At 41.1% G+C, this 13,203-nt stretch overlaps 1 protein-coding gene across 2 annotated transcripts in view; it reads left to right on the forward strand.

Moving 5' to 3' along the window:
- Positions 1-13,203, forward strand: part of olfm3a (olfactomedin 3a) — a 54,843-nt gene that overhangs the window by 34,342 nt on the left and 7,298 nt on the right. For both annotated transcript variants that reach the window (XM_046049499.1, XM_046049489.1), the window contains exon 2: positions 12,957-13,100. Coding sequence is in view for 1 of the 2 variants with exons in the window: in XM_046049489.1 (XP_045905445.1) it covers positions 12,957-13,100 (144 nt within the window). In the remaining variant the exon portion in view is untranslated. The remainder of the gene's footprint in view (positions 1-12,956; positions 13,101-13,203) is intronic.

Raw genomic sequence — 13,203 nt, forward strand, 5'->3', positions numbered from 1 at the left:
CGGTGAAGGAGATGCAACAGTGTCGGCAGGCACTGTGCGCCGAAAGAGATCCCTATCAGGGAGACTCGAAGCCGCAGGTGCATCAGCTGGATGGACCGGAGTGTCGTTAGACAAGGCTGCATAGCGGTTGGAGAGGCCGATGTGCGGAGGAGAGGCAGCCCCATCCGAGCCTCTCTTGCAGCCACGGACCACCACTTCAGCCCAGGTTGACTGATGCTTCGAAGTCGAGCAGGATGAAAGCCTCGGAAGGCCAGAGGGGTCCCAAAACACGGTGTCCTGGATGTTAGCTGTTGTGCTAAGAGAAACAATCTGTTTGGCTTGTACTGAAGCCACATCCATAAAGCCAGTCAGCAGGGAATCTTTCTCTTTGAGTTCCTCTGAAAGTCGTCGGATGTCTTCCATAAGGTCAGCAATCTTCTTGTTCGCTTTCTTAAGGAGTGAGCAGTCCTCATGGGGCAGAGTTATCTCGGCTTGCATAGTCACCGGAGCTTTGTTGCGATCAGTAGTGTTGATGCCGTTTTTACGGTCATCTATCTTAAAATCCATGTCGGATGACTAAAATCCTTAACCCACGTAAAACTTAAGTTAAAAACTTAAGTTAAATAAAAATAATGTAAAAAATGTAACGAAAAAGTGTGGATTAAAACTGGATAAGAGTCCGGTTTAAGACAGAGCTTCTGACAGGTGGCTACAGACACCAAAGTGCAGATTACATCAGCAATTACGTCAGTGATCTTGTGACTTACCCCTCACAAGATCGCGACTAATACATACAGTATGCATGTGCATGTAATAGAGAGCATTCTGAAGGACTGCTGAGGCTGTGTGTTATCAACACTGCAGAGACTGCCATCAGCCAATGACAGTTACAGGTGGGAAAGGGCGTCACTTTGTGTTGATAAGTGGTGGGGACATTTTAGGGCTCAGATTAGAGTTGTGACAGCATATCAGACATGACAATCCAAAATATTGGGTTCACGAGATCAAAACTAGAAGATATTTTAATTGTATTTAAAGAAATATTTATTGATGAATTCCCAATTGGAGGGTCTGGGGGTCCTCTCACAGAAGATTTTTAGCATTAAACATTTAATTTCCTGCATTCTGGAGACATTTTCTGCACCAACTTGGTGGAAATGTCTAATGTTTTAATCAAAATTGTTAATCACCATCTAACTCAGCCAGTTAAGAGCTACATTTAGCCTTAGATGTTTTATGAATCTAGTCCCTGAGCACAGGTTTTATCAGCTGTCAATTTTCAATGCACATTTCAGAGTGCAAGTTGCAACTATTATTAACAATAATGGAAAGCTGAGGCTTTTCAGTAGCAGTAATAACAATGAACATAGGCCAATGTGCAGTTCTATCACCAAAACTCATTCATTCAATATTAGCAGTGAGGACACCAAAAGAGGTCCACATCCTCTCAAGCTCACTTATCTTACAAAAAACATCAGCTGCAGGCTTATGAAAAAACAAAGAGTGTAGTTTGAGTTTGCTCACGTTTCACATCTCCTTTTGTTATTCACATTAGTTAATTTCAAACGTGCGCCAAGTGACAGTCAGGCAGCTGTGTTGTTGTTTGGTAGGTGATGTCTGATCCCGGTCAGAGGCCACTGAAGCCCCAGTCAGTTCAGAGATTAGCAACACAGACGGGGTGAATTTATGAATGAACGTGTGAAGGTTCTGTCACAAAACGATGTTGTTACGTATCATCTCGCTATTTTAAGTGGGTATACGGAAATCTTTGACCGTTCTTAGTAGGTATACGGCGTATACCTGCGTATCACGTAGACTACACCTCTGATTTGTAGAGTGAAATTGAGTTTTGTAACTCCCTTCTGCTACATAACATACAGTAAACATTAATAAAGAATCAATTGTGAAAAATGGTTACAGAAATAAACTCTAATCACTGGAGCAGCAATGTATAATAATTATTTACGTCTCACTGGCTGCCGTCACATTATTTATTACCGTTGGCTAGAAAGAGGTAACCTTACAGTTTTATTTAATTAACTTTACACTGGGTTTGAGAGTCAACAGGGTTTGTTGACTTACAGTATTTAATAAGCTGTCATTAATTGTAGACACATTGTACATTAGGCTGCATGGTTGTGCTCTGTAAGTTAAAAACAGGTTACAGCTTTATTGTTGATTATGCAATGTCACAGTTTAGTTAACGTTACACTGGGTTTAAGAGTCTGGTGAGTGTGTTGACTTACAGACTTTCCTTATAGCTCTGCAGTTTTATAAGCAACCTGGACTGAAGGCAGCAGGTGATGCAACATTCATTATAACCACGACAGCATCTCTGGTTAGCAGTTGTAGAGTTTTGCCACTTGGTGGTTGTAACACTAATTTCAGGAAGGATATGTTAACTAGCAGTTGATATAAAATTTGATTCCTAGGCTAAGTAAGATTAAAAAACATGGTGAGTTAATGTATCAAAGATGGGAATGCAACATTGACAGATTGAAGCACGTGTTTCTCTGTGACTTACTGCCCCACCTCAGTGTGAAAACATCTGTCAGGTAAAAATAACTAACCAACAATAAGATGTCTGTCATGGTCTTTCATGGTCCTGTTCAACAGGTTGTTGAAGTCTTGTTGTTTGTCTAAGTTATGTAACTACAGAAACATCCAACTTTGTTCTACAACTTTACTTGATGGGTTCCATTTTGGAGCAGTAATTAGTTATATTATAATATTGCTGTCTCTGAGTTGTAATGCTTTACACTACTTTTGTATTACTTTTGAGTTACTTTCACTGCTATTAAATGGACGCATTATCCGTATAGGCTTTGCCATACGTTTATTGTTCACACCCCCCACGAGTGGTGTGGCCATCAAACACGGTCTCACCCTGTGTATAAAGAGCCTGTCTCTGTCTCATTTCCCTATTGTAGTACTACAGTTTGACATTAGTCTGGAGTCCCTGAATCACATGACACGGAAGCTATTGAAAGACAAAGCATTTTTTCCATGAAACATTAATATTTATATTACTATAAATTAGAAACAGTGGTGGTGTGGTCTCTGCAAATGAGCATGAACTTCTGTGCGTTTTAAAACAAAGTGTTGACATTTCAATAGAAATTCCTTACAACAGCAATGTTTTTTGCATTTTATTAAACATCATGCAAAAATGTTGATGTAACAAGAACATCAACCAATTAAAGTACGTACGTAAATATAGTTTTATGGGATTTATACTTATTAGTATTTCCATTTAATGCAGCTTGTACTTCCACTCTGCTACATGGCAGAAGGAAAAATAATACTATGACAGCTTTAGTTACCTTTAAGACAAAGATTTAACAACAATGGATCAAGTCTTGAAGTTTGTTGGGTCAGATGTGCGACCAGTCCCCACTTTCACCGGCTTTTTAAACTTTGTCAAAAATACTCCATTAACTTTCTACTATAGTCAATAAGTTTGCAATCAAAAACTTCTCTGGAGACGATCAAGAGTCGGTGCAAAAAGAGTTTATTCCGATACAGGACAGATAAACCTGTACAACATCCCTGCAGGTCGGAGGATGGAGTCAGTCCTGTGGTCTGCAGACAGCCTTATATATCCACCTCTGGGCTGGTTTGCCCCCTCCTCTCCTTATGGTGAACTTCTTCTCCTCTGCTGTCGTGCTGCTTACACGTGTTGTTTTACCAATTAACACTGTTCTCCAGCTGACATTCATTTCTGTGTTGTTGATTTTCTAGATTTTTACACTACTGGATAACAAGTTCTCCATTATATTTCAACGTCTCACCGTATTTTAAGTTATAAATGCATAATTTGACACACAATTATATTTCTTAAAAAGTTACATGGGTAATGTTGTATCTTTCATTAATGCTTGGTTTCTTACAGTAATCTTGATATAGTGCTGACTCTATCTGCTGCCCTTCTGTTCATCATCAATCTGTCGTGAAAAGGTTCATCCTCAATCTGTCGCGAAAAGGTTCATCCTCAATCTGTCGTGAAAAGGTTCATCCTCAATCTGTCGCGAAAAGGTTCATCCTCAATCTGTCGTGAAAAGGTTCATCCTCAATCTGTCGCGAAAAGGTTCATCCTCAATCTGTCGCGAAAAGGTTCAGCTAAAATTCCTTCAGCAAATTCACTCAAAGCTCACACAGGCTGTAAGCATCAGAGGTTGGAAGTTGACAATCAAACCCTTAACTGGTAATTAAATATGTAGTCTTAATATCAGCAGACTAATACATCAGCAGTTCCTCATGTAGTCATAACAACAGTAGATAACAGTAGAACAAAGCGTGCACTGTCACAGTGTCAGCAGATTTTGAACACCTGCAGCCTCTCCTGCAGTCAATGATCTTACCACAGTGAGCTTGTTTCTGTGTTCATGACTACAGTTCAGCACTTCTATTAAATTGGTTTAAATTATTAATTAAATTGATTTAGGTTTAAATTTTTCGTAGCTAAATTATTACATTATTTTCTCGAATACCAATAGCGGTACTGATTGACTGGGAGATCACCTGGAGGGGCAGTCCTGAGCTGAGAAGATCGCCTGAGGTGAAGGTTCACGGAGGTGTTTCTGCTGCAGCCAGGTGGGAAAAGACGCCAATTAAATGTGAATTAGGGCTGGCAAATGTGCTCGAGTTAAGCAAAGAAGGAGAAGGCAACGAAGATTAACAGCAGAGGGTGCATCAGTGTGCAGGAGGTCTCAGAGGAGCTATTGGTATGTGAGTGATTGCTTTGTTTAAGTGTATTTGGACTCTGGTATTTGTGAATGATTTGCATGCGGCAAGATATAATGGCTTTTTTAAAAAGATCAGCGTGGCGCTTTTGAGATGCTGCTGCCTTAATTTAATTTATCAACATGGTGATTAGTTTAAGTGATTGTTTAATGGGCTTATTAGTCGTGAGTCATGGTAGTAGAGGATATTTGTGCTTTACATTATTACGTCATTCAGGGTGGAAATGTAAACATGATTCGTTTCGATTTCGTCAATAGTCGATATAATGGTTATACTTGATACATACTATACTTAACTTGTTTATTTAAGAGCTGTGTTTAAATGTGAATTATTATTATTCGGATTAATCTTTATTCTTAGATGAACTGCTCTAGGTATTTGGATGTGATTTATTAACTCTTTGATCATGTGTTTAATGTGTGGCAAAAATGCTGACGTTGTACATTTGGAATATTATTCAAATAAGGGGCTTGGATAGTAAATCACTGCATAGAAATTAATATTGAGCTGATGTCGTTTGTTTTTTTTTCTTCTGGTTGCATTTAACGGTTATCAGCCTATCAAACTCCATTGATGTATGAATAACAACTGATGATTGTGGAAAACTAAATAAATTCAAAGGAAGAAGATTTTAAGGAGCGAGTTGTCCAAGTGTCCTCCGTCATCTCCTAAGCCTTTTTTGAGTTTAAGGCAGTCACTGAAGCCACACCCCAGATAACTCAACAACAAGGCACATCTAGGTAAAAAGATTAAAATAATTAAGGATAGTCACTAATGTCTGTCTTTTTGTCTGCACTGCTCCCCCCCTCTGTGTCCTAGGCATGGCTTCTGCTGATCATGCTATTTTAACCATAACCTGACTTTGTGGAATAAGCTGGTGTCTTTTGTGCTGTGTGCTGGAGACAGGACATTCTTTTTTTGATGGACTATATTTATGTATGACACAATTTGCACTAAATCTGCTTCTATATTTTTGCAAGTGTTTTTGATGCTGCCTCACTGTGCTCCCTCCCTTTTCTCCCAAAGCACACGAGCTTGCTCACAAACACATGTGCTACTGCTGAGCCTGGGCAGTTAGATACAGAAAGGAGCACACACACTCAGAGCTGTAGAGTTTTAACACTGTGATCTAACTTTACACTATAAAATAACACTTTACATGATGACGATGTAGACCACCATTGCTCTAGTAATTAATGAGAACACTTTAGGCCAGTGGTCACTAATAGGCAGACCGCGGTCCGGATCCGGACCCAGCCGACGTCCTCTCCGGACCGCCGACCTACAGCCCATTTATTATTGAGACTTACTACCTCGTGACGGAGCGTTTCTATTTTAACCCGCGCATTTAACCCGTACATTTACTGTACTGGTTTAGAGGACCAGGAAACTCACAGACCAATCGCATGTGCTCCAATCGTCTCATGTGACGCTGCTCAGCCAATCAAATCTGTGCATACCGATACTTGCGAGTCGTGTCCGCGAGATTCACCAGAGACGTTTTGGAAACACACATGAATTGAGGAGACGAAAGATAAAAGAGATTTCACATGACTTTTAATCAAGAATGTACAGATTTTTACACGTACATTCCTCCCACGGGCAGTTCAAAACCAGAATATCTCATAGATCTCCAATATGCGAGCTGGAGCTCACGTTTCTCACTGAACAACAGAAAGTAGGAAAGTGGTAGCTCTGTAAGAGGAAATGAAAGAGAAGAGGAGGCATTACAGCTGTTCAGTTGTGTGTTTATTATAAAATTGGTTAAGACAGCACTTCATCACTTCAAGCTACACTTTTTATTAAATTTTTTCTAAAAATTAGGCACTTTAATTTAGTTTACTTAAATTTAGAATTTATTATTTGAATAGTTATTATCCCTCCAGTTTGATGTGAAAACTGACTGAAATATTATTTGATTTGACAGTCCGTTGTTGACTAAAAACATGTGTTGATACAACTATAGGTTATAGTACTGAATGATAACGCAAGTTCGTTGTTTTGATGTTCCGGACCTTTGCTTCAGGAAATTTTCTCTAACTAGACCTCTTTGAAATCTAATTGAATACCCCTGCACTAGAGAACAGTGGACCAGAAACTGACCACTGAATAATGAGCTAGCAGCAGTTGAACTGTCTGTGGAAGAGATGGAAAGGTGAGTGGTTACCTGGTTCATTTGTCTGCCAAGCTAAGTGACGATGGTAGAGAGAGTATGTAGAGTGTCCATTACCTCATGAACAATCTTCTCAAGTTGTCCAACCCGTACACCTGGAGTGGCTAATGCTTGCACTCAGGGCTCCTGATTGCTGGGTCCATGTTGGCCAGACTTTTCTGTTACAGTTTGGTTAAGGCAGAGCCAGAAGCGGACAGAGATCACAACAGCTGAATTAATAGAATGTATTAACAAACAGCCTATAGTTGAGGTAGTTGGTAGGGCTGACGAAGGCGTGAGGTAGGCAGGTAGATCATAATGTGGTCTGGCTGGTGTTAGCAGATGTGGCTTGAAGTGAAGCGATGATGAAAGGCATAGACACACAAATCCACTTAAGGGACGGAACAATCTGGCGATGAGTAGTAGGAGAACAAGTGTATTTTACCAGGAAGTGGATGAGATGATTGGATTTAGGTGAGTAGCTCAGCCAGGTGCCCGAAATGGTAAGCAGCACCCACAACACACATGTACATACAAGGACATACAAAAGAGAAGGATAACCATGGAAGTCATTGGAATCACAGCCAGGGCTCCTTTATTTTTGCTTAGAAATCATCCAGTTTTACACACTGAACTTATCAGACATCAAATTTATGAACCAGTTATTTTTATTACATTATTAAAGTTGAAATTGTTCATGATCATTGTTTGACGCATGGTGTGTTCTGAAAGTGCATGTGTATATATCTGTTGCTTTGTTCAGAATTACTTGAGGTTAACAGCTTTCCAAAGAGAACCTGTGCCACACAAATGTGAAATAAGTGATAATAATAATAATAATAATCTATTTGTAGAGCACTTTCAAAAACAAGTTACAAAGTGCTTTAACAAGTGTAAAGACAATAATACCCGAAAAATAATACAAAAACAATACAAGATAAAAGCAAGAAAACATTGAAAAGACTAAAATACACGTTTAAGATAAATTTAAAATAAGTAAAATAGAATAAAATAAAAGGGATAAAATAAAGTCAAATAAGATCAGTTCACTGACTCAGCCGACCTGATTTCCTCGGGCAGGCTGTTCCAGAGCCTCAGGGCCCTGACAGCAAACGCTCTGTCCCCTTTAGTTTTCAGTCAAGACTCTGGAACAGACAACAGACCTCTGCCCGAGGATCTCAAGGTACGTGCTGGTGTGTATGGGACTAAAAGTTCAGACATATAACAAGGCGAGAGGCCATGAAGAGCTTTAAAAGTTATCAATAAAATTTTTAAGTCAATTCTAAAACATACTGGGAGCCAGTGTAATGAAGCTAAAACAGGGGTAATGTGGTCATATTTCTTTGTTCTGGTTAAAAGCCTGGCAGCTGAGTTCTGGACAGTCTGGAGTCGATCAATAGATTTTTGGGTTAAACAGGTGAAAAGGCTGTTGCAATAATCCAGGCGTGATGAGATGAAGGCGTTTAAAATGGTCTCGGTGTCCTTAAAAGTTAACATAGATCGAATTTTTGCTATATTTCTAAGTTGATAAAAACATGATTGAACAAGCTTTGTGGTGTGCTGCTCAAAATTTTAATTACTATCAAACCAAACACCAAGGTTCTTTGCCACAGGCTTAATGTGATTTACTAGGGAACCAGCAGATGGCAGTATTTATTCTGCCATCTGCTGACCCGATGACCAGGATTTCTGTTTTGTCTGAGTTCAGCTGGAGGAAATAATTTGACATCCATTTTTTAACTTCACAAAGGCAGTCGGTAAGTGAACTCAGCATTCCAGGGTCTGTGGATCTGACGGGCAAGTACATTTGTGTGTCATCAGCATAAATATGAAAAGAAATACCATGTTTATGGATAATGGCACTCATTTATCAATCTTCCGCAGAAACGGGCTTATTTTTGTGCGTGAGATTATGCTTACACTGTTCTCAGCGCCTGATTTATCAATGAGAGTGTACCCTAGCATTTCAGGTGTACGCATCGCATCACCTGGTGCTGATAAATGCGGCGGCTGAAAACGTGCGTAATTTGAATGAAACGCCCCCAATTATTCAAGCTTCAGGAGGCCGCACCCACGACTTCATGGCAGGGACTGACGGAATACGGCAAGAAATACATGGTTTGGAGCAGGAAATCCACAAATTAAAACTTAAGAAACAAAATATTATGTTGTTTTGACAGATTTAAATAAAGATTAAATGTTTAGTTTCACTACTAGAGCCCATCCCAGGCATAAATGTTCAAAAATATTGTGCATTTTAATATTACGAGATTTTTCTTTTGGAAACAATTTAATACTTTTTTATTCGATGATTTAAACTGGACACATTTTTGACAAAATGTTCAACGCGCTTAAAAATGGACACGAGCAGTCACTCTTGCAAAGACACTGTGCAAACTAGAAGTTTTTGTCTGTTCCTAGAATTATAAATTGGCTACTTGTGGTGCTCCAAGAGATAGATTTAGCACTGCTAAAACGCCCATCAAAGTTAAGTCCCAAATAAGCTCCAAATGAAAGTATATTGCTCTGATAAAAAGCTGCTTCATCACCTCCGGGAATGGGCTTTTAGCGGGGGTGTCGGTGCTCGCTGTTGCTGTCATAATATAAAGTTTGTCTTATAATTAATGCAGGGCTTTGTGCGCAACATGTCTGTGCCAGCCTCACCTAAAGGGCGTGGGGCTGTGTCCATTTCAGTAGCCAGTCTCAGTGCTTATCCGCCATCCGCTTATGCGCTTCGTTGTTTGTATGCAGTATTTATTTACCTTACAACATTTTTTGCTCATAGCCTTTTCATTAGAAGGTACACATTTTATTAAAAGCAAACCCAAATAAAAGGCACCTAAAGCTACGATAAAATAGTCCAAATACAAATCAAAGCATGTTTTGACTGCTCAAATATTATATAGGCTGTATAAAGTCCGTGTTGCTCAAATATAAACACCAAAATTAATGTTTCAAACTTTCTTTCTGTTACAGTGGGTCATAATATATCATATCTTTTAGTTTGTCCGTGCGTTTTGTGGTGTTAGGAATTGTTTTTCTGCGCATTTCTGCATTAATTCAAAACTTGCGTACATGTACACCACCTCCTGAGCTGGCGTAGGATTTGCCGTACGCCAACGTCCATATTGATAAATCTCAAAGTCACCGTGGTTTTGGGTGTACGCCAGGTGTACGCTGGAAATTTGGTGTACGCACTTTTCATAAATGAGGGCCAATATGTCCAAGGGGAAGCAGATACAAGGAAAACACAATGGGTACTAAGACCGACCCCTGAGGCACACCATATTTAACTGGACAGAATGAAGAGACATATTTGTTTACAGACATGCAAAACTTCCTATTTGACAGGTAGGATGAAAACCATTCTAGGGCAGTACCAGAGATCCCCACCCAGTGCCTCAGTCTGTCTAACATGATGTTGTGATCAATGGTGTCAAAAGCAGCGCTAAGGTCCAGGAGTAGCAGGACTGAGCACATGCCATCATCAGCAGACATTAAAAGGTCATTGGTGACTTTAAGCAGGGCAGTCTCAGTGCTGTGGTACTTCCTGAAACCAGAATGAAACTTTTCAAATAATGTGTTATTTTCCAGCACAGTGAGCAGTTGTTTGGACACAATTCTTTCTAGAATCTTTGCAATAAAAGGCAGTTTTGAAATTGGTCTAAAGTTTTGATGAGGGTTTCTTTAAAAGTGGGTTCACGCAAGCCATTTTAAAATAACCAGGGACACAACCAGTAGATAGGGAGCTGTTAAAAACAGAGATCAAATGGGGCCCAACAGAATCCATTACTTTCAGTAAAAACTTTGTAGGTATTACATCAAGTGGGCTGGAGGACACTCTCATTTGTGATACTGTTTTTAAAAGCTCAGACAAGTCGATGGGATAAAACTGGTTAAAACTCTCTTGTTGCTGGTGAGGGACCTCTGAGTAAGAGGCTGCGGGAGTAATAGAGGCTCTGATTGACACCACCTTATTGGTAAAATAAGATAAAAACAATTCACAGTCATCATTACTTCCAGCTGAGGCACAAGAAGGGGTTGGGTTTACCAGTTGATCCACAGTCTTAAACAGAAACCTGGGATTGTGTTTATGTGTAGTAATGAGTTCAGGAAAATAGTGTGTTCTCGCATCCTTAACCATGTTATTGTAGTTAATTAATAAATCCTTCAGACTGAGGTAATGGACTTGGAGACTGGATTTTTTCCATCTGCGCTCTGCTTTCCTGCATTCCCTTTTTAGGCTGCGAATGCTGTCATTTATCCAGGCTATCTTACTAGCTTTAGACGTAGGCCTAACCTTTAGAGGAGCAGTAATATTTAGTGACGACAAGCAGATATGATTGAAGTGATCGACCAGATTGTTGGTGTTGGAATCAGAAAGGTGTTGGCTTTGGCTCTGAAAGAATGCGCAAAACTTTGAAAACCAGAGTAGATAAAAATTCAGGAAGTTCTGATAAAAATTTTTTGGGGGTTTTTGGGGGCGATAAATTATACAAATATGATTGGTTGCAGCCCTCCAAGTTTAAGAGTGAAATCAAAGGAGTTAAATTCATCACAGCGTACTTGATGCCATTTTTAATGAGTTTGTTTTGGGTGCTGGAGTTGGTGCAGTTGTCCTAATCTTTATATGATTACTATTATTTCTGTGTGGGATGTGCACATTTCGCTTTACTGGTCTATGCGTGATGATGGCAGGAATAGAAGTCTTTGGAACAGCGCTGGGAGCAGACGGCTTTACATGCCAGCAGGTGGAGACAGTTGTTTGTGGTAGTGAGTTAGAGTTCTGTTCAGTAACCGGTGGTGTGTCCAGGTGTGCTGCATGAATGATTAGTCATTCACGTAAGTCATGTGTGGACTGCACCACATGCTGTATGTGAGCAGCTAACATTTCTGAGCCCCGTTTCTTTGGGTGACGTCCGTCTATCTTAAAAAGAGACATTCTTTGCCAGAAAATATTAAAATTATCCACATAACACACACGGTGAGCCCTGCAGGCGGATTGGAGCCAGTCGTGGAGGCCAAGGAGTCTACTGAAGCGGTCAGCACCACGACCAACAGTGGGAATGGGACCAGAGATAAAAACGGACTTTCCACACTGCTTTAAAAAGTTAAAAAGATGGTTAAAATCTGATTTTGTCAGCTCAGACTGCTGAAGAGCTGTGTCATTTGTTCCCACATGGACTATCACCCTTGTGATGGAGGACAGGAGCGATGGCATTAGGTCCTGGAGTTTTTTTAAAATGTCAGCTGTGGTGGCACCGGGGAAGCAGTGAGTGGTAGCGTTAAAGAAACGGATGTTTCTGGTTATGGAGTCACCAATTATTAGTGTGGTTGGGGAGAAAAGGGGGCAAGGAGATGCCGGTTCTGGGGTTCCAGAGCAGGACTGAGCAGAATCTGCTTCAACACTGCGTGCGGACTGAGAATGGAGTGTGTGAGCTACCGAGTGTTGTGTTGGAGTAGCAGTACCAGAACTGAGAGAAGGGCTACCCGACGGTGCAGGGTAGAGACGGCCTCCGGTGCGTCTGAGCACAGCGTCCTTCAGGATCCTACGTCGGGAAGCGGAGGTTTTTGACCAGGATGACGGCCACCGTTGAGGCCCAGTGGCAGACCGTCAGCCCAACCAATCACCGTTTGCTGCCACTGCGGGAGATGTAGCCGGTGGAGGAGATGCAACAGTGTCGGCCGGCACTGTCCGCCTAAAGGGATCCGTATCAGGGAGACTCGAAGCCGCAGGTGTATCCGCTGGATGGACCGGAGTGTCGTTAGACAGGGCTGCATAGCGGTTGGAGAGGCCGATGTGCGGAGGAGAGGCAGCCCCGTCCGAGCCTCTCTTGCAGCCACGGACCACCACTTCAGCCCAGGTTGACTGATGCTTTGGAATCGAGCAGGAGGAAAGCCTTGGAAGGGTAGAGGGATCCCATAACACGGTGTCCTGGATGTTAGCGGTTGCGCTAAGAGAAACAATCTGTTTGGCTTGTACTGAAGCCACATCCATAAAGCCAGTCAGCAGGGAATCTTTCTCTTTGATTGCAATACATAATCTAAAAGAGTGTATACATATATTTGTTTGTACATGCAGACTATTGGTCCAAAGGAAGGCTGGCAGGTGTACAGCTCGGCCCAGGATGCTGATGGGCGCTGTATCTGCACAGTGGTGGCACCAGAACAGAGCCTCTGCTCCAGAGATGCCAAGAGCAGACAGCTCCGCCAGCTACTAGAGAAGGTAAGCACATGTAAATGCACATGCACACACACACACACAGACACACACACACACACACACACACACACACACACACTTACACTTACATAAGAACTAATCTCTA

This window comes from Micropterus dolomieu, linkage group LG01 (assembly GCF_021292245.1).
Source record: "Micropterus dolomieu isolate WLL.071019.BEF.003 ecotype Adirondacks linkage group LG01, ASM2129224v1, whole genome shotgun sequence".
NCBI lineage: Eukaryota > Metazoa > Chordata > Actinopteri > Centrarchiformes > Centrarchidae > Micropterus > Micropterus dolomieu.